The 22,787-nt window shown below is 45.9% G+C and overlaps 1 protein-coding gene across 1 annotated transcript in view; it reads right to left on the minus strand.

Annotated features, from left to right (window-relative positions):
* Positions 1-6,487: 6,487 nt before the first annotated feature.
* The window catches only part of prss59 (serine protease 59, putative), a 53,638-nt gene continuing 37,338 nt past the window's right edge, over positions 6,488-22,787 (minus strand). The window contains exons 3-9 of the mRNA XM_030380514.1: positions 19,157-19,389; positions 14,934-15,069; positions 13,270-13,384; positions 8,783-8,984; positions 7,887-7,977; positions 7,349-7,551; positions 6,488-6,937 (exon numbers count right to left, since the gene is read on the minus strand). Coding sequence (XP_030236374.1) covers positions 6,828-6,937; positions 7,349-7,551; positions 7,887-7,977; positions 8,783-8,984; positions 13,270-13,384; positions 14,934-15,069; positions 19,157-19,389 — 1,090 coding nt within the window. The 3' untranslated portion in view covers positions 6,488-6,827. The remainder of the gene's footprint in view (positions 6,938-7,348; positions 7,552-7,886; positions 7,978-8,782; positions 8,985-13,269; positions 13,385-14,933; positions 15,070-19,156; positions 19,390-22,787) is intronic.

Raw genomic sequence — 22,787 nt, forward strand, 5'->3', positions numbered from 1 at the left:
GATCGAAATGGCGAAACGGGCCGCTTATTTCAATGAAATGGAACTCCAGGTTCTCCTGGAGAGCTATGACGAGGAGAAGGACATTACCACAAGAAAAGGGACGCCAAAGCCTCTGCAACCCAGAGAAGCCAAAGCCTGGCAGCGGATCACTGACCGCGTAAATGCGTAAGATGTCAAAAGCATGATTCTTAATATTTGAGCCATGAATCTAGGCCTATTAATATCCAAGTTAAGCATTCTTAAAGGCACCCAGTGCAACTTTATGTAAACATTCAATGAAAAATAAACATTCAATTTCTAGTCTTTTTTACACGTAGTAAGTTTCAATAACTCCATACCATTACATATCGACATTCAAGGAGCAAAGATGAGACGTCGCTGTGTGGTGAGAACTGATAGAAAATCGTAAACAACAACAATCGCCGGTGGGGAGGAGCCATTTTTCCATTGACTGGAAGCCTGCTTTATTTATTGTAGGTTACAAAAAATAAAGAAAATGGCGGCATTGTTGTTGTTATCGATTTTCTATCAGTTCTCACCACACAACGACGTCTCATCTTTGCTGCTTGAATGTCGGTATGTAATGGTATGGAGTTATTGAAACTTACTACGTGTAAAAAAGACTAGAAATTGAATGTTTATTTTTAAGCCTCGAAAGTTGCACTGGGTGCCTTTAATGTTCCTACCACATAACCCCTTCTAAAAAAATATGTATTCCGATGGCTCCCAATCGGTCAGCGGATCAAGTAAAAATGAAGTATAAAAGCATCATACAAACTGTTAAGCTTTTCCTACCATCGTGTAGGTATATTTTGTCAGTCCAGCATTTAAATTGTCATACCATAGGCCTATTTGTGACTCCGACAGTCGGAAGGCTGGATCGGGCCCTCAAATTGTCCCCGGTGGAGGAGCTGGCGATATACATAAATTCTGGGCGCCCTGGCATAGAGGGGGTACCTGGAGGCAGGGCCGACGGACTGCGGGGGAAAGTGAGGCAGTCCTGGGGGGGCCCAAGGCAGAGGGGGGGCCCATGGCAATAAAAAATATATATATATATATATTATTTTGAATTATCCACCAGCCCATAGTGTTAGGAGTCGCGCACGGCCACGTCCCCCCCCCCCCCCCCCCCCCCCCCCGTCAACAATTCAGCGCAGGGGGGGAATTCGGGGGGGGGGGGGGGGGGGGGGGGCCCACCAGTACCTCTTGTATACAGGGCCCAGGATTTGGTGCAACGGCCCTGCCTGGAGGTACCTCCTAAGAGAGTCAAGGGCCATGTGAGGGTACCCCACTGGTTGAATGTAGGTTTTTCTGTTTTTCTTGTATTTTAGATTTTGTTTGTCTTCGAAGTAACACATGCAAACCATGTGCGGACCACAGCGCAAATGTTCCTAATGTTTTTTTTTGGTAACTGGGTAGAAAACCTATAAGTGATTATTCATCAACTTCACAGATCAAGATGGATTAGTGGTTGTAATGGAGCCGCAGGCTACGATCGAACATTCTCCAGTGGATGTAAGTCCGTTCGGACTATTTTATACTTTCTGTTGTAAGCGCCTCTCGGCATACTCAGCCAATATTGCTCTTCGTATGATAGGAGGCCGATGGAAATCTTAGTCCGGACGACGTGGATGGGTCATCTGAAAGGACTGAGATGTGCTCAGCATCTCCAACATTATAGAGAGAAACCATTTGCAAAAAACGGAGGGCTACGCAAATAGTCTGGAGTGAACTGAGGCCAGGTCCTCGATGGGTAGTGTGGCTAATATGTAGGCCATCTGGCCGTGGCCGTTGGCCGTTTTCACACCTAACCATGCTCAAATGGCCCGATTGTTCTCTGGCCTGCACTCACACTAGGCCATCTGGCCGTGGCCGTTGGGCGTCGCAACTGTGGCCTGGCCACGGTAGGCTCTTGTACATACGTCATCACGTCGTAAGTAACACGTCATCACCAAGCGTCCGCTGCATGGACCATAATAAAGTCTGCCGCCAGTCAGAGTTCTAACAACAATGGACAACAACACACAGAACACTGTTCGCACTTTGCTGAGTCTGTTGCTTATTTGGATATATGTTTACCGTTTAATGGGAAAGAAGGCTCGTCGCTTTTATTATGTCCGTGGTCGTCGCATGGACTATACGTCATCCAGCTCAGGTTGCGTAGCCATGCGTGTGCGCGTGTCGGCTCATTAGCATCTGTACCGTAGCGGCCCGTGCCGTAGCAGCACACCTCTCCCAAGTGGCCAAATTGGCCCGGCCTGGCCAGACTGGCCACACTCACACTGGCAGATTTGAGCACGGTTAGGTGCTAAAATGGCCACGGCCACGGCCAGATGGCCTAGTGTGAGTGCACCCTTAAGGCTGGAGAAGGCTATTTAAATATGTTAAAGATTTGCGCGAGAATCTATATCTCCAGCAAAAAGTCATCCGGATATGCCAAGATGTCGAGCCGTGGTCTTATTAATCGCTCCCAGTGCCTTGCACGAATAACTTGCGCTCCGATATCGCCTCTCATCAAAAGGGCATGCCATTGTGAACACATGAAATCTGCGGTGAGCGCGGGTTTAAATACCCAAAGCCGGGTTATGTTCAAAACTTAACCTGCGCAAAACCTTCTCCGACCAGGTTTGTTACAGAGCATAAGTTTCTATACTAACTTATAATAACGTGTTCATTTTGGAACGGAAAACCTAGGGTTACCGCAAACCCTGGGTAACCTACCGGGTTATGTGATAAAACCGGCTTTGTGGAATACCCCTCTGGTAATGGTTGTCATAGGGCAGGTTTGTTGTGATGAATAATATTTTAGAATTTGAGCGAAAAGTACTAAAAGTAATAATATTGATATAGGAACTTTTCAGACAGGCTGTACGAAGTGCGTAACATAGCCTACATTAAAGGTCCCATGGCATGAAAATCTCACTTTGAGGTTTTCTAACATTAAAATTAGTTCCCCTAGCCTGCCTATCGTCCCCAAGTGGCTAAAACTTGCGTTCGGTTTGAAATGAGCAATAGGTAGGTATCCTGCTCGCCTTTGAAAAAATGGAAGCTCAGGCACACTGATTTGTAATGTGGCACCATATGTTGTCATAAGGGGCCAAGATACCTCCCCTTTCTCTGCCTTGCCCGCCCAGAGAATTTGGCCCGCCAATGAGACAATGAGCTACGACCGTGCGAGCATCACGTGTGTGAGTGTGATTACACAAACTGTAACGCAAGTGTTGTACACTTCTTTGTTATTTGGATAACCGTTCTGCTGTTGGTGTTATGGCGCATAACACGTCGGTTCTTTGACGTCTCTGGTATTTCCACAATATCTCAGCCATGGTTGAGATGGAATTGGGGGGGAGGGAACTTTGGCTTTGACTCCCTGAAGTACATGAACTGTGACATGGAGGAGAAAGGGAATGTTGCCCGTGATTGTCTCCCGGCGGAGCCCCGCTGCCTGCCGCCCGTTGCCACAAGGCACCACTACCGCGAAGCACCACCGCCCGGCAGCAGGCAGGGGGCAGCGGGCAGCCGGCAGTGGGCAGCCGGCAGCGGGTAGTGTGCGGTGTAGTCTACTTCAGATAGATGTGAAAGTGGAAGAACCAGAGACGTCTGAGAAACTAACGCAGTCGTTTGTGATACATAATATCGTCTGGAAGCGCACACAGCTTTTGGCCGTGATAATATGTATTATATGATATAGTTATCTATGTATTATATGATATTATTTAGATATAGAGCTCAAGGACTCCCGCCGGAGCACCCGGAGTGTTCTAGAATATATACAGAACAAAGGCTGTGTGCGCCTCGCCATTGCGATACATCCACTGGAAACAGAACGCATGGTACTGTGGCCGCAAGCTGCTCAGGGCCAAACCCCCAACCTCCTCCTTGACCCGCTTCTCTCCTCCTTCATTTGCATCAAAGCTACAGACACCGAAACGGCGCGTTTGGGGGAAGCTCAATGTGCGACTAGCTCGTAGAGGATGTAATTCTGCACCACGTGGGGGCCCACTAATATCTATATTAAAGCATAAAGTAGCATGCCATGGGATATTTAAAGGGGACCTATTATGCTTTTTCGACTTTTATGACCTAAAAACGTTGTTATAATGATTGATAGTCATATTTAACCATACACAAAAAAACGATGTAGATTTTCGGGAACCTCTTCCTCTCATCTGGGCGCTTTCAGAATTCTCTGTCAACGCTCGGTTTTGTCCTTCTCCGCCCCCTCGCCCCCGTCCTGCCAACCCAACTCCGTTGTGATTGGTTACCTTCCTTGAAGCGCACGCGCGGGCAGATTTGACCAGGCATATGGGGGCGCGGCAGGAGTGCATCTACGTAGATGATTTCCCGGAAATGTGAACAAGTGAATGCAAACACTGTCCCGAGTGTTTAGCGCTCTGCACAGCCACTCCAGTCAGCTGGGAATACGTCGAAATGCATGTACGTCATTATTTTACACTTTAGTATGGTTAAACATGACTATCAATCATTATAACAACGTTTATAGGTCATAAAAGTCGAAAAAGCATAATAGGTCCCCTTTAAAGCATTAATACAAGACTATAAAACGGGACCAAAAATCAAACAATTAAGTCAATAATGGCAGCCAAACTGAGGAAACCTTCAGCCAAGATGTTACGCTACCCCCTGTAGTGTTCAAGAGCATGTCTCAGCCTTACCTTCTTGGCCTGTTTGGGCTAACATGATGAGTCACCTTGGATAGGAGGTCTACTTCATGATGATAGTTCATAGTGATCATGTGAGTAGCTATCTCACCACTCACTCTTACAATGGAGGAAGCCTGAGGACACATACAAAGTCCAATACAAAGAGCTCCAGGCTTGTGGAAGGTGCCTCTGGCGTTATGCTCTGGTGACGTATGCCAGCAGCACACCAAACCCTTGCCACAGAGGCTCTTTTTTAAATAAACACAGGTCCATGCTGTGTTATCTTCACTAGTTTAGTCTAATACCTGTGCCCTAATACACAGCCATGATTAGTTTTGAAATGAGTGAAGATGAGAGATGTACCCTCTGTGAAAGGGTCTATTGTAAATGCACACGTGAAGCCCAAACCCATGACACACTGTCTGTCAGGAAGAGCGCCTCCAGGCTTCCTGTGGCGATACCATCCTGTTTCCTGTCCAGCAGACCACTCTGCATGTGTTCATTCCCCAACACGGGCAGTATGACGCTGCATAGCACACCATCATCTGGCAGGTCATCCAGGGTTTCGGTCACTTGAGCCACACTAGACTTTGGTTTAATGAGACCGCGGCTGGGGAACCATTGGATAGAGTGACAACAAGCCAACTAGTGAAACTAAAAACAGTACCTTTTTATTAATTGAGAAACTCAACTGCTACTTGACTCTATAGAGATGCTTTAAGAAAGAGTCTGCTTTTTATCATCAACCTATCATGCAGCAGTCGTGGGGGTTTACAGAAGTATGCCCATGTGGACTGGATTGGTTTATACACCAGTGCAACACACAGCATCTTGATCCGTCCCTCTCCGCCATGTTCAGTGGCATAGATTTGTCTCCTGCATTATCCGATCGAATAGAGGGATTAACACATCCTATTATATCACCGTTTACATTTAGGGTATCTAGCAGAAGCTAAACACTTCATACACACATTCACACACTGAGGTCCCGTCCACACGGTGCCGAAACGGGCGAAAACGACGGAGTCATTGCGAAACTGCATCGAGCTGTAGAAACGCTGTAGTAAATATTCAAGGCGCTGGTTCTCCACAGAAAGAGGTGGAGCGCATCAAGCTTGCGCGCATACAGCCTGCGCGAGGTCACGAGGAGACTCAACCTTTTAAATTGAGCAGAAATACTTTTTAATGTGCAGTTATTAATTCCATTTATCAAGGGGGGGGCTTTTCACCCTCCGAGGGTGGTTTCAGAAATGTGCGGTTTCGGGCACTGGTCGGCCGAAACGTTCAAGACTTATGCGGTTTCACCCAAACAACGGCTGAGTGTGGACGTGGCCTCACTCAGGCCAATTTTATTTTGGGTGAAACCGCATTGTCTTGTGCGTTTCGGCCGACCTTCCAGACGGAGCCGGCGAATGCGGTGCCCGAAATCGCACATTTCTGAAACCACCCTCGGAGGTGGTTTTAAATCTATCCGAACTATGCGGCTTTGTGTTAGGATTTGTGTAGACGCCTGAAACGCAGACGATGACGTCATTAGCCCCCCACCAGCTCGGGGACGTCAAATTTGCCTTGAATTTATTATTTTATTTGTACTCTTTTTGTAGCTTTAAATAAAGCTCCTTGATAAATGTAATTACTAACTGTGCATTAAAAAGTATTTCTGCTCAATTTAAAAGGTTGAATCTCCTCGAGACTGAATGTTTGTATACATACAGGCTGTATGCGCGCAGACTTGATGCGCTCCACTTTTTTCTGTGGAGAACCAGCGCCTTGAATATTTACTTCAGCGTTTCTACAGCTCTATACGGTTTCGCCATGACTCGGACGGGGCCTGAGACAACCGACATGATCCCTTACAGTTCCTCAATTTGAATTGTTATCGTCACTGACAAGACATTTGGCCGTTTCCTAACTCTGGACATTCTCTCCAGAGCTACTTCTCCATTTGCTTCAGTGCAATAGAGAACCTATAGAAAACTCACATTGAGACGCCAAAGATGGACAAAAATAGAACTCAAGGATTAAACATTGAAATAAACTGACCCATTAAATCTGACACACTTAGAGTGCTTATTTTGCCAGGTACCATCAGCTCAGCAGTTTCAGGGTGAATGAAAATGTGATTTTCTCATGGTTTTCATGGTTGGTCAGGGGACCTGTGGGTCACTGCTTCAGCCAATGTTGGAGCAGCACACCGATATGGTCCCGGGCCTGAGCCAGTTGGGGGAGGTCCTGGCATCTTGCTGGGTACATGTTGGCACAGTGGGCGGTCCCTGGTATCCAGTGTTTGAAACAGATTAGGGGGATAGAGAGGGGGGACAGAGAGAGGAGAGAGAGGAGGGAGGAGAGAGGTAGAGAGGCACAAAGTGTAATTAAGTAGACGTGGAGAGATGGAGGGAGGGGAGAAGAGGGGAGAGATAGAGGGAGGGGAGAGATAGAGGGAGGGGAGAAGAGAGGGGAGAGATGGAGGGGGGGAGAGATTGAGAGGGGGGAGAAGAGAGGGGATAGATAGAGAGGTACACAGTGTAATGAAGTAGAGGGGGGGAGGAGAGAGGGGAGAGATAGAGACGGAGAGAGCGAATTTAACTTGAATTTAACTACACTTGTACTGTTGGTTTACAATTGTACTAATTAACTGCCTGTTTACAATTACCAAATTTATGCTCAGCTACCGGTGTCTCTACCTTGGATGAGGATGGCTGGGAGCTCAGGGCTGATGTCCTGGGTGACCCCCAGGGCATGCCAGGGGTCGATGGCCCCATTGGGGAACACTATTCTGCTGGTGCGGATGTTGTAGCCTCCATAGCACTCATTGGTCTGAGCCACGGCCTGGGCCAGGGTCTCTGCGCTGACATTGTAGAACTGGGCACACTGCTCCACGTGGTATCTGAGGAGGTCAGGGGCAGCTTTCAGGGCTCTGACAACTTTGTCCTTTCTATTAGGAGTTAGGATTTGCAGCCCAAAGCTTTGAGGTCTGACCCCTTAATGGCCTTTCTTTTAGAGTTGTAGCTACAGAACTGATATCCTGGCCTACTGCCACCCTAGTGTTGTATTTTGATTATTGAGGGCTTCTTTAAGAAGAGCCTGAGCCTACCTACTTCTTAAGAACTGCAATCCTTCACCTTATGGTAAATGTTTTTTCGATGTTCAGCCAACTGGCCACGATGTCGTCAGAGAGTAGAAACAGTTTAGAATACCACCATATGATGCCGACACACTCACGTGAGGGGGAAGCCCCCAAAGGGCTGGTTAGGGGAGTCTGTGCTCTGGTAGAATCCAAACTCAGTGCAGGTCTGGTAAACCCACTGTCGCCCTGAGAGCGAACACACACACACACACACACACACACACACACACACACACACACACACACACACACACACACACACACACACACACACACACACACACACACACACACACACAAAATAAGACAGAACTTGAAGCCGTACCTAGCAGAGGTATGCATTGGAGAAGCCAGTACATATACTGGTCACGTTTGTAACTTTCTCTGGGAATGTTTTACCATCTGCTCTTCCCGTCGTGGTAAGATCTTTGTTGGATTTTATGTCTGCTCATAACTCAGAGACTTACGTCATTCAGGGCCGTGTCCCAGTAAGCAGTGAAAGCGGTAATTCAATAAGTGCCCGGTTTGACTTCTTAGTAAACAGGGTAAGTCTTCCTGGATACGAGGCCTGTAGAAAAGTGCTCAGTCATGTAAACACACCGCAGGCTCAGCCACGCCTCTGCTTCCAGGATGTGGTGCTCTAGATTTATCCTTGGGGGAATTGAATCAACTGCTTAGTGAGAAGCGACTACATAGCTGTGCTAAATGGATTTCCCGCACGAAGGAAAGGTTTCAACAGGGTCTCAACCTTTTACACATCTATGGATTCAACGAGGTGAGAAGATGCAGCTGACCTCAATCACATCCTTGGGTAACCCGTTTCTTTGAGAAACCACTTTCTGTCTCAGACCCCTTGCAGACCCCAGCGCATTCTCATCACTTAGTTAAAACAATGCTGGGAACCGTAACCAAAGGAAATCATAATAAAGAGAGGCTACTGCTTTTCTTGGTTACTGAGGTTCAGTGCATAGTGAGTCACCACGTCACCCACCTCCCCCTGCGGCGGGACCGTCCCACGAAGTGTTGCGCATGTCCCTCTGGTAGCTGGAGTAGGTGGCGTCCAGGCACTTAATGGAGAAGGTGTCCATCATGAGCCGGGCCACGCTGGCATAGCGGGAGTAAGGGTCCCCCAGAGAGGGGTCCGCCATCACGCTGCACAGCACCTTGATGGTGATGTTGGTGCCCACTACGCCCTGCAGAGCACAGCAAGAGACACGGATCACCAGGGGGCTTAGGGGCCACTCACGACTGTTCATGTCCACCTCTGGTGACACATATCGATAGCAAACCACACCATTGCGCTTATACCCTAACCTCATACCCGACTGGACCGCTCTCAATACACAACTTTTTCCCACAAGGGGTTTGCTGTAAATGCATTCTTGGAATGGGAGCATTTGGCAGTATTATGTGGTCGTTTTTTCTGTCAAGCAATTCAGGTTCATTCATGTTCAATTCATGTTCATACTCTCACCGTAATTACATATTTTTTTATATTATATATATATATTCCTTTCATATTTAACAACACACAATACTTTGCACTATTTATGTCCCTGCACTGTTTACTTTTGCACTATCACCACTGCACATATTCCTCCACCATAGCACCTTATCATCATGGTCAATGTAGCAAAGAATCAGTCTTTATCAGGCCATGTAATCACTCCACATGCTCTGTACTCTTTACCCTTTTAATTGTATGTACCTGTGAGTGTTTCAGATTCCTTTTATGTGTGTGAGATATGTGTGTGTATGCATAACTGGATGGCTAAAATGTCCCTATGGGATGAATAAAGTATGTATCTATCGATCTATCTATATATCTATCTACCATCACACCATCAACATTTCTGGATGGTTCCCAAAGTGGCACTGTTTTGGAATTGTTCGATTTGACTATTTTCCTGAATTTTGGATCCTAGTGAGACGCTCCTGGTTCGTAAAGCCCCTCCCCCAAGCGCTGATGGTCCTATCATGTATTCTTGTTCATCTACTGAAAGACCCTCCTCCAAGCGCTGATTGGTCCAATCATATATTATTTCTTGTTGTTAACTGAAAGCCCCTCCCCCAAGCGCTGATTGGTCCTATCATGGATTATTTCTTGTCGTTAACTGAAAGCCCCTCCCCAAGTGCTGATTGGTCCTATCATGTATTCCTTCTGAAAGGTTTTGGAACGAATCGTATGGAAGCCTATGGAAGCCCGTTTCCGCCACGTAAAAGAAAAAAATGCAGGTCACAACTCATTATTTTGAGATAGTATCTCGTTATTTTGAGATAGTATCTCGTTATTTTGATATAGTATCTCGTTATTTTGACATAGTATCTCGTTATTTTGACATAGTATCTCGTTATTTTGACATAGTATCTCGTTATTTTGAGATAGTATCTCGTTATTTTGAGATACTATCTCGTTATAATGAGATACTATCTCATTATAATGAGAACTTCTCAACAGGACCAGACCAGTCATTGTAGCCTAATTGTAGCTTATCCATAGGTGCTACATATAGCCTATTATTACAGTAGATTAGCTGGAGATGATGAACTCGATTATTAAAGATTATTTCAGACGGAGGTATACAAATGCTGAAATTTTGGCTCGATTATCTATGGAGCACAACATAAACATTAGTAAAAGAACTCTAGAAAGAGTGCTTCATAGAAATCAGCCGTACACCACCAGCGTTCAATACGTTGGTTCCCCGTGCTTGGACCTAGAGTGACACAGTCTGGGGAAATGCCGTTTTCCCTGCCATGAATAAAACTTTGCATTGCGGCAATGTGTGTGTTCTCCGTCCCGCGATCCAATCTCACTTTCAATGGGCGACCATGCTGCATCACTGAATCAATGAAATACCCCGCTATAAGACGTATGTCGCTGTTAGTTGAGTGGGTGTTTAGCCAGATCATCTTTGGCGAGAACCCATCAATGCAACAACTGATGCATATCCCATACGGCTTCAATTTGTCATATCCATCTATGTGCCACACATAATTCGGGCCACGACTGACATAGACTCAGATGGTGCCGTGCACGGAGATCCACGCCACCACCATCCATTTGACGCAGCAAGAGACGAACGGTCTCTCTGTCCGTGATGATCCCTGCCATCCAACACTTCTGTTGCGTCCACCTGTAGCCATGTTGTTGGCCAGAGGACTGTAATTGGCGATGTATGAAATCGGCTACTTCTCCGATGTCCGCCTTATTGCGTCTTCGCCACAGCTGATTCCTATGAAGCACTCTTTCTAGAGTTATTTTACTAGAGTTTATGTTGTGCTCCATAGATAATCGAGCCAAAATTTCAGCATTTGTATACCTCCGTCTGAAATAATCTTTAATAATCGAGTTCATCATCTCCAGCTAATCTACTGTAATAATAGGCTATATGTAGCACCTATGGATAAGCTACAATTAGGCTACAATGACTGGTCTGGTCCTGTTGAGAAGTTATCTCAAAATAATGAGATAGTATCTCAAAATAATGAGATACTATTTCAAAATAACGAGATACTATCTCATTATTTTGAGATAGTATCTCATTATTTTGAGATAGTATCTCGTTATTTTGAGATAGTATCTCGTTATTTTGACAGAGTATCTCGTTATTTTGAAATAGTATCTCGTTATTTTGAGATAGTATCTCGTTATTTTGAGATAGTATCTCGTTATTTTGAGATTCTTTCTCATTATAAACGCTTGAGGTGGCGATTTGGAAAGAAAAAACGTACATTTTTTTAGGACATGGCATGAAGGTAATTATGAGCCTTTGATTGATATCCAGATATTTTTTGCGGAGACACAATCCTGTTCCCCATTTGTATTGGAGTGGACGGCGATATCTACTTCTGGGCCACATGAAATGACGGACCCCCGTCCACAGCCAGCTTAAACAGCTGCAATACCAGGCTTGGCCTCTGAGCACTGGTGGATTGTGGAAGTATGCGCCTATCCTGGGGGCCTGTTCGATCCCAGGCCCCCAGGACCTTCATGCCATGTCCTAAAAAAATTTAAGTTTTTTCTTTCCAAAACGCCACCTCAAGCGTTTTATTAGCCGTTATCTCGCTGGGGAAGAGGGGTGTGCAGCTGAAAGGAGTCGTAGTGAAACAAATGGCATCCGAGAGGGCCTAGTTCAGTGCTCCGTTAACGTGTCCGATTTTTGGACTGGTTCATCTGCTGCTCAATAACTCTCACGGTCCTCTGCTTGCGATCATTGTGATTCATCATGTATTCATCCATTTATTCAAAAGATCCAAAGACAAAGAAGCGGTGCATTACGGTATCAGTTCTATATTTCTGCATCCGGTACGTCACGGACTAGGCCACGTGTCTTGGCCCCATAACGCGGAAGCAAATCGCTCCTGTATGTTACCCTGCGCCACTGAGCAGTTTGTATAGGAATGAATGGGCGGCCATTTTCCAGTCCGTGGTCCATCCTTTATTATGTCCATGTTCGATCCACACTTCACGATTAGCCCATTTTGAGTACGGCATCCGGGTCCTTGAAGTATACTTCTTTTCGCCGGATCTGAATTGGAACGTACTGCGTACTCAAATTTTGAGTACGCAGTACGGACAGTACGGGTATTTGAACACGGCCCGTGTGCCTATGGCCCTCAGGACTGAGCCCGCCGGCGTCTCCGGCTAGGACCATGCGTGATGAAGATATGTGAATCGCACTCACAATAGAAAACTACTTTCAGATGTGGTCCCTTCGATGAATGGGGATAAGAACAGGAAGACAAGTAGATGGAGTAAAACTGTCCAAAACATTCTCTATCAACCTAGCCTGCTCATCAATGATCCAATATCCCTAAACATACTATTGAAGGCTACAGACCAGCAAAACTAGCCAGCGGACCACCTTTCTCCTCGCCTCTCACCAGAGTACAATGAGGGCTCTATCTATGGGGTCAGAACAGTATCATTAATAATGAATGCACAGAGAAGGATTCACAAATGTATTTTGTGATTTATACATAATTTAAGGTGACGCTGAGCATTCACCAAATAAAAAAAAGTTTCACAGCTTATGTAGCCGTTAGCACACTCAGGATCTCGTAATTACGAGATAAGATATCATATTTACGACATAAGGATCTCATTTACGGGAAAAGGATCACGCCTCTCATTCATCAATAACGTGGCTGGCTAGCTGCAGGCCGGCAAAGATGACGCTATCCGACGCTATCGTATTTAATCTCCTGCTCGGGTTGAGGCATTGGGAAATATGTGAGGAATAGGTATTAAGGGGCTGATTTTGGGTATGATTGAAGTCGGTAAGGTTTTTCGGTAACACTTTGTATTTTTTTCACATTTACATACAAGTTTCACATTCAGTTTGTGTGGGAGGAATGCGTGATCAATCCGTCTTCTCTATTTCATCAATCCGTCAATTGGAATATAATAGTCAGAATTATTTTTTTAGTTTTGTCGAAAGGATTGTGAGTGCCTGGTGCCAGCGCCGTGCCCACCTCAAACTGGCGGTTGTCCTGGTTGTACTGCACCACGTCCATGAAGCTGCCCGCCAACGTCTCCAGGAAGTAGGCAGTGTCCATCTCTGTCAGCAGGCGCAGTGCAGAGCACAGGCTGGGGAGGAGGCAGAGCGGAGCGGGATCGATGGAGGAACACAGGAGGATGCGACAGGTAGCGGGGCACAAGGTATACATTGAGATAGGAGAAAACAAAATGGATTACAGGGTGAGAGAATAGGCGTGCAGGGAGGGAGGGAGGAGGGAAAGGGAACAGAATTAGAAAAGGAGAAGAGGAAAGTTACATAATATATGAACAGGACACAGGAAGAAGGGATGAGTGATGCCAGAATGTTGAATAAACAAACACTTTAAATACCAGGGAGGTTTTATCCATGTCTTAAAATGTTCGATCCATTCACTTCTGCATAAAACAAGTTAGCCTTTCGAGGATATTTTCCATTCTGTGTCATCTCTTAAAGTGGAAACAAAAAATAAACATTAATAAATATGATACCAACCTATGCACAATACACCTCAAGACGATTAGAACAGTTAGACAAGTGGCCTGGGAAAAGAAGGAGTGTGTTTGCGCCTGCGCGCCTGCCTGCCCCCTGGTTATATAAAGTCATGTATTGATTTAAGAAGATACCCAACGTGTGTGTGTGTGTGTGTGTGTGTGTGTGTGTGTGTGTGTGTGTGTGTGTGTGTGTGTGTGTGTGTGTGTGTGTGTGTGTGTGTGTGTGTCCTGTCTGAGGCCCTGCGGTTTGGGGACTGGACTTCCAGGACATTGCCCGTCTCTGTCTGCATGATGACACTTCCTTGTGTGCTGCGAAGTGCAGAGTGAGAGGGCCAAATAAGGTTTGGTCGGCCCAGACCGAGAGCCTGGCCAGTATCTGGCCATGACATCATCAGCTCCTCGCTCAACCAGACCAAAATAATGACGGAGAATTTAGCGTCCTCACTCTATAATCTCACAGTTGACCTGGACGCCCCGAATAACAGCTTGAACAAGTAGAAACCAACAAGGCTGAGTGTCTTATAACTGGACATTACTGATATATAACTGGCCATATTTACCGGAAGAAATTACCTACCTACGAGAATGAGTCACATTGTCAATATTAATGAAATGCCAAAATAAAGAATGAGACTTATGAATGGATGAAGTGTGCTGCCATGTGTGTGTTGACTGTGGATCTCAAAGAGGGTGTGTGTGAGGGGTAAGTATTCCATGACTCCAGTAAGCTCTGGAGCTGGGCCTGGAAACACCTCAGCGGCCCCAAGGTGACAGAAGGAACTATGATGCCCGTTCATAGAAGGTCTGACCGTTTAATCAGACTTCAGCATTGTGTCTCAAATTCTTTCGTACTTTGATTCCTTCTCAAGTTTGCTCAGTTTGGTCTTGAACGTCCTAGATCAATAAACTGTATGTTTACTGAACCAGCACCTCTTCCACATTAAGGTCCCCTTAATGCCCTGAGCTATCCACAAAGGGACTTTAAGGTCCCCTTAATGCCCTGAGCCATCAACAAAGGGACTTTAAGGTCCCCTTAATACCCTGAGCCATCCACAAAGGGACATTAAGGTATCCTTAATGCCCCACTTAGGCGTTTAGGTCTTTAGGTCTTACACGTTTAGGTCTTTGAAACATAGGGTCACAGTACTTGAAGTCTTTGGTGATGGCGTCGTGTGTCTTGGGGTCTTTGAGGCGCTCCATCAGGGTGTCTGATGCTTTCTTCACCAGCAGGGGGCACTCTGGGTCCTCAGAGGCCAGGGAACGCCACACCACTTCCAAATACTCTGCAATAGAAAAGTAAAGGGGATTAGACAAGACATGGGTTGATGAGCTGAGGAACCAAGGAAAGGTACAAATTGTTCCACCTGCTAAGGGTGTGTGACTGCAGCCTGGTTAGCTGCTGTAGACCGGTCGACCCGGCCAGACCTGGTCAGCTGCTGTAGACCGGTCTAGAGACCAGACCTGGTTAGCTGCTGTAGACCGGTCTAGAAACCAGACCTGGTTAGCTGCTGTAGACCGGTCTAGAGTCCAGACCTGGTTAGCTGCTGTAGACCGGTCTAGAGACCAGACCTGGTTAGCTGCTGTAGACCGGTCTAAAGACCAGGTTAGCTGCTGGAGACCGGTCTAGAGACTAGACCTGGTTAGCTGCTGGAGACCGGTCTAGACTACCAAGCAGGTCCAAGGCCTTGAAGGACCATCAAGGCCTTGTCCTCTGGATTGACAACATTGAGCCACTATTCCATCGTTAAGCCATGTCTGAACCATTCATCTGCATTTACTAGCTAATTAAATCCTCAATGGGGATAATAATGATAAATGCTTTATTTTTTAAAAGGGACAGTGCCCATTAATGAACATGATGTTTAAACATCTTTGTAAACATGCTGGATTATAGCAGAGCTTCTAATTTGCATCCGTAATCCCTTAAATGCCCCTAGATACAACTTTGAGTGTGAGTGAGTGAGAAAAAGAGAGAGGGATGACTTCAAAGTAGCCCTAGGGATGTGAGGAGGCAGCATAAGATAACATCAGTCATGATGAAGGGCTGTTTTTTCTCTATTCCAGTCTGCGCACTTCCTGGGAAAAACATTTTCTGAAGCCGAACAAAACATCGACCTGAAGCCCAACAAGCGAGCAGGAGGCTCATTAGAGGTTTGCATGGTCTGGAAGACCATGCTTGGGGAAGAAGAAGGCAAGGGATGTTTTTCAAAACATCCTTAAACTAAACTAATCAGACCTGGTTGGATGTGACTGCATGTCAAGGATTTTTTGAGCAACATTAAATAAAAAAATCATGACTCTTACAGAGTGTAAAATATTGATAATGTTTCAATATGCTGTCGTACAAAAATAAATAATAAGCCCTGATTGACCCTCTATTTAGGTGGTAATGTTATCTCAGAAAATTAGTATTTTTCGGTTTAAATCTATCCATATATATACATAAATATAGCTGCTGGAGACCGGTTTAATTAGCACAGAAATCACACCCTCATCATAGCCCTTCATCATACATATATATATATATATATATATATATATATATATATATATATATATATATATATATATATATATATAGATCACATCAGGAGGCACAACACAAGCACATCTTACGCAGCCCAAAATATATATTGTGTGGATACCACGTCAAATTTAAGCAAGACTTGTTTTGCACTCTGGGTCTTATTTGGTAATTGTTTGCCATAATAGGCTATAACACTTTTGCAAGAACATTTTCTTGCACAAAAAAACATTTTTCATGGCTTTGCCGAAATTGCAAAGTTAACTTAATGTGGAAATTCTAATCAACATACCTTTCTGTAAAAACGTTATTATATTATAAACTATATTACACATTAAAACAGTTTTCGCACGTGCATTGCGCGTGCTCAACCTCTAGTTGTGATTTTATAAATTTCTGAGCGCATAACATAATATAATAACATTTTGGCTATAATTTTACAACGGATAACATTCGTTCACCACAAATTACTCTTAAAACCAGTGCCAACATTTAAATATTTTTTAACCATTCAGCGAGCAAAAGGCGAAACGCTGATTATCATTTTCAATGACATGCAGAAGCATCATCAACACGCCCACTGAAGTGGTGTGAGAAATACAGACTTTCTACTCCTCATTCACATGTAAGGTTATTTACATTTCCTACGGAGAAAATAATACCTCAGGGGTAGTATTATCCAGGAGATTTTCAGGGTACAATTGTCAGGATATGTTGGTCACACAAACGGCCCATTAGGAGAATATCAGGACTTACATACGTGTCTAAAAGCAGCTAGTGTTTGATTACATTATAAAATTAGTAAATTTATGGTAACAGGGGTAATTGTTCAATGGAAAGTGTAGTATACTATGCATGCAAATCAATATTCAATGAAATCAATATAATAGCTTTTACTGTTATTCAGGGCTGAAAAGTGCATTGACATTTTAAAATGCAAGGTAACTACTACTATTGGTTAGTTGAAAATAATAATCATCATTGAGATTAAAAATCTCTTCCAGTTTCCTGGCCAAGACAGGCAGCAGTAGCCTACAGTCACACATAGCATACACACAAAACATAAGAAAAATAAAACAACTAAAACAGTCCGCAGGGGGGAGGGGGGGATATCAATAGTGCACAACATTTGGGGAAGCTCAAGGAGGAGGGTAATATAAATTTTGAGGAGCAAAGTGTAAAGAGATTTCGGGAGGCTCAAGGAGCAGGGTAATAATACATTTGAGAAACAAAGTGTAGTCTTGTGGTGGACTCTGTAGACATAATTCACCATACTGGGTTATTGACATGTTTTCGTTCTGTGTTATAGGGACACTGTCTCTTTAAGATCACGTGACTTATGTGTTGATATGCCGGTCAGTTTGAATTTAACGGTTTTTATATGACAAAATGAACGACCCGCCATTGCTTGTCGAGGTGAGAAATTGTCTCGTTCCTTTTATCGCAATTTCTACCGTCAATAGAAAGAACGTGTCACCTGGGAGAGTTTGTCGACGGCGGAGCAGTTATGTTTTAAAACATAACGTCTTACCTGGGCGAGTGTGGCTGCGGTGTGTGCACGTGTGTGTTCTTACCTGCGTGTGTGTCGACGGCGGAGCCGTTATGTTTAAAAACATAACGTTTTACCTGGGCGAGTGTCACTGCGGTGTGTGCGTGTATGTTCTAACCTGCGCGTGCGTCGATGGCGGAGACGTTATGTTTAAGGGCGAGTGTCGCTGCGGTGTGTGCGCGTGCGGGTGTGTTCTGTGTATTATTAACTATACATTATATTATTAACTATGACACGTTTTTCTAATAGTATTATTAGGTATACATTATATTATTAACAATATATTATATTATTAACTCTAATACACATTAAAACCATATTATTAACTATATTTTATATTATCAACTCTATGACACGTTAAACAGTATTATTTACTATGTTGTGGAGTGCAATAAATGAGCACTCCACAACAGCACTGGACTTCAAGCATCTTGGATTGTGTACCTCTCCATTCTTCTTCCAGACTCTGGGACCTTGGTTTCCAAACGAGATGCAAAATTTGCTCCCATCAGAAAATTGGACGTTGGACCACAGAGCAAGCGACCAGTTACTTTTTTCCTTCAGCCAAGGTAAGACGCTTCTGACATTGTTTGCTGTACAGGATCGGCCTCACAAGAGGAATACTACATTTGAAGCCCATTTCCTGAATCCGTCTGTGTGTGGTGGCTCTTGATGCAGTATATCCAACTTCAGTCCACTCCTTGTGAAGCTCCCACACACTTTTGAATGGGCTTTTCCTGACAATCCAGGCTGCGGTCACCCCTGCTGCTTTTGCCCCTTTTTTTTTCCACACTTTTCCCTTCCACTTAACTTTCTATAAATGTGTTTTGATACAGCACTTTGAAAACATCCAATTTCTATGACAATTACCTTTTGAGGCTCTCCCTCCTTGTGGGGGTTGTCAATGATGGTAACGGTCAGGCCAGCAGTCTTCCACATGATTGTGAATTGCACTAAACCAGACTGAGAGACCATCAGGAACCCTTTCCAGGTTTTTTGGATTCATTAGCTGATTAGAGTTTGACCCTCTGAGCCTACAATATTAAACCTTTTCACAATATTACAATTTTCTGAGATTCGGAATTTTGGGTTTTCATAATCTGTAAGGCACAATCATCAAAATCATAACAAATAAAGGCATGAATTATCTCACTTTGCATGTAACGAGTCTATATAATATTTTTGTTTCACCTTTTAAGTTGAATTACTGAAATAAAGGAACTTTTGCACAGTAATACATTTTATTTTTTGTTATCATCTCATCAGTCCCATGGGAGCGCTGTGCTGCAAGTCCTACCTGGGAAGTTAACGGTGGCGTGGACAGGTGCACTGGTGGCCACAGAGGCATGGACCAGGTGAGGGTACTTCAGCCGGAACCAGGCGGCAAGCGAGCCCGGGTACGAGCCCCCAAACGCCACCCACAGGCTCTTTGTTAGGCCCCGGGCGGTCCCCATGGCGGTGCGGAAGTGGGCCAGGTCGGCCAGGGCCTGGCGGCTGCTGAGGAAGGCCAGGTTCTCTGTGCTGAGGTCCCTGGTGGGAGATGAGCAGGAGGACAACGGTTACAACCCATTCATGCTTTGTGTCCCTCATGTAGCGGTTCCTTTTCTATTCTCCTCATCATTCCTTTTGACAGTGCAGTGGCGCTATCTAGTGGTGAGTGCAAAGTGAACGAGGAGCATACAATTATTGGTAATTTTCAAAAATTACACACAATTTTCATTCAAAGTAACAGACTGTTAAAATGCAAACAAGTTGGATTTTATAAAATATAACAAAGGCACAGTCGACCAGGCCGACCCACTTATGGTGCTCGGGTGACCCACTCATCCCCAGCACTCATCCCAAACTCATCCGGAGAAGGCGGAGGGTCCGAGGGGGATGGCCCTACACCACCGGGCACCCCAGCCCACTCGACAGGAGGACCCCACCGAGCGGACTCTACGGGGCCTCCCCTAGACACCGCGGACACCATGACGGCCACCGAACAGACTGGCCCACCAGGAGGATCCGAGAGCTCCCCTCTCACTCTGTTCTCGGATTTCTTCCAAACAAGGGGGGGGAGGAACGGTCCGACCCGGACAGTTCGCCAGCACCCAGCTACAGGACGATGTCTTGAAGAAAGCCTGGGGCCACGTCCTCGCCCATGATGGCCAAGCAAGGGAATCAGTGAGTAGCTTACCTCACCCTCAGCACCAAGGGCGGGCCTGCTGTATCGGGTAGTAGAGGTGGGGGGGGGGGGGGGGGGGGGGACCGTACAACTGGTGGTACCCCACCCTTATGTTAGCAAAGTCCTGTTCAGGGTACACTCTGTTAGGGGCTCATCCAGGCATTGATAAAACCAGGGACAGGATTTTGGACCGTTTTTATCGGCCTGGGGTGAAGAGAGACGTCGTTCAGTACTGTCAGGTGTGCCCGGAATGCCAGCGCACTGCCCGAGACCCTCGGTCTGAAACCCATGCCTATTATGTAGGTAACATTCGACCGGTTAGCACTAGACATTGTCGGGCCTCTCACAAAGTCGAGCCGAGGTCATAGGTATATATTGGTATTGGTGGACTACGCCACCCGGTATCCTGAAGCCCTGCCCCTCCGCGCCGGCACCGCTTAGGCTGTAGCTAAGGAGCTCATGCTTCTGTTCATTCGGGTAGGGATAGCCAGGGAATTACTAACAGACAAGGGGTCCTGCTTCATGTCACGGGTATTGAAAGAGCTTCTTAGTCTTCTCCAGGTGAAACAGCATCGAACCTCGGTGTACCACCCCCAGACAGTCAGGCTTGTTGAACAGTTCATCAAGACACTCAAGCAAATGCTCAAGAAGGCCATGGAGACCGACGGGAGGAATTGGGACCAGCTCCTGCCCCGTTTTCTCTTTGCAGTCCGCAAAATACCCCAAGCCTCCACATGTTTTTTTTTTATTGTACGATGAGAGACCAAGGGGACTCCTCGACCTCGCCAAAGAGGCGTGGGAGGGAGCCCTCCCCATATCGCACCATGGTGGACCATGTAGAGCAGGTGCGGAGCCACATGGCGCAGGTCTGGCCCATCGTCCGGGACCATCTCTGACAGGCCCAACAGGCCAAGGCACGGGTCTACAACCGGCGAGCCCAGCTGCGCATATTTCGGCCCGGGGACTTGGTCCTGGTCCTGATACCAACCGCGGAATGCAAATTCCTGGCCAAGTGGCAGGGGCCATACGAGGTGGTCTAAAGGGTGGGAGAGGTGAACTACCAGGTACGGCAGCCCGGGAGAAGCAAACCCACCCAACTCTACAATATCAACCTGCTGAAGCAGTGGCGGACCGGAACTTCCCAACAGGTACCGGCTCCCTTGGTTCTAGCCACCCGGCGCGGCATACCGGAGGTCCCCGTGGCATACCGGAGGTCCCCGCATACCGGAGGTCCCCCCCACGACCTCAGCCCTGCCTAGAAGCAGGACCTCGAGGAAGTCATCCTACAACACCAGGATGCCTTCTCGGAGGTACCCGGGAGGACCACGGTCACCCAACATGACATTAAAACAACGCCAGGCGTCACAGTGTGCGTCCCACCCTACCGGTTCCCAGAAGCCCGTAGGAAAACTATCCGGGAGGAGGTCGCCAGAATGCTCCAGGTCCGTGTCATCAAGGAGTCGTCTAGCGCAGTGGTTCCCAAACTGTGTGCCGTGAGGCAAGTCCAAGTGTGCCGTGGGATTTTGTGACAACCATAGCCTACTGCAATATAGTATACAACTATACAAAAATAATTATTTTAATTTACTATATACTACTTTGAATGCACTCATTCCATGATACAGAGGCAAACTCTTTACCTAAAAACTATTTAAAAAATCCTCAGAGGATCCCACATTTCGCTGTTCGCGCAGTTGCGCAGGTGGGAATTAAATTTAGACTGTGACACACCAAAGGCACTACAACATTAAAACATAAACAAGAGGGAAAATGGACAGCTTTCTCGTGCGGAGCAAACCACCAACCCACAGTGCAGAGACTGCCGAGTCCGACAACCCACCGAAAGAAAAGAGGAAAAAAACTGTCAGCCGACAGTATCATGAAAGTTACCTGTCTTATGGCTTCAGTTGGACCGGGGATGTCAACATTCCTCAGCCGGAGTGCGTCCTCTGTCGGGAGAAGTTAGATAATGCTAATATGGTTCCAAGCAAGCTGAAGAGGCACTTGGAAACCAAACATCCCTTCCACGCTGAGAGAAACCTGGCCTATTTCAAAAGAGCGCGGGATCTGAACCAGAGGCAGCAAGACCGTTTGTTGGATTGTGTGAAAGTGTCTGAAAAGGCAATGGAGGCTAGTTACATGCTAGCGGAGCTTATTGCAAAGCAAAAGAAGCCTCACACAATAGCGGAGACACTCATCCTCCCTGCTTGCACCTGCAAATAATTGCAGGTGTCATGCTGGGTCCAGATGCCGCAAATGAGCTATCCAAGTTGCCGGCATCTGATAACACAATCAAAAGAAGAATGTCAGAAGACATTGAACAACATTTAACAGAGAAACTGCAGGCGAGCGGCAGATTTTCTCTTCAAATAGATGAATCGACCGACATAAGTGGGGCTGCCCAGCTCCTGGCAAACGTCAGGTATGTTGACGGTGACTCTATTAAAGAGACTTTTTTCTTCTGTAAAGAAATGGCAAGCCATACAACGGGAGAAGAAATATTCAAGGTAACTGATAACTACTTAAAAGAAAACAATCTGTGCTGGAGTATGTGTGTCAGTCTGTCCAGGGATGGTGCAGCATGCATGACGGGGAGAGTGAGAGGCTTTATTGCAAAGGTAAAAGCACAAAATCCACAGATAGTGACCAACCACTGCATTTTGCACCGAGAGGCATTAGTTGCCAAAACCATGCCCCCGGAGTTGACTGAGGTGCTGAATCAGGCTGTGCAGATGGTGAATTACTTCAAATCAAGGCCCCT

This window comes from Gadus morhua, chromosome 16, assembly GCF_902167405.1.
Source record: "Gadus morhua chromosome 16, gadMor3.0, whole genome shotgun sequence".
Classification (NCBI taxonomy): Eukaryota; Metazoa; Chordata; class Actinopteri; order Gadiformes; family Gadidae; genus Gadus; species Gadus morhua.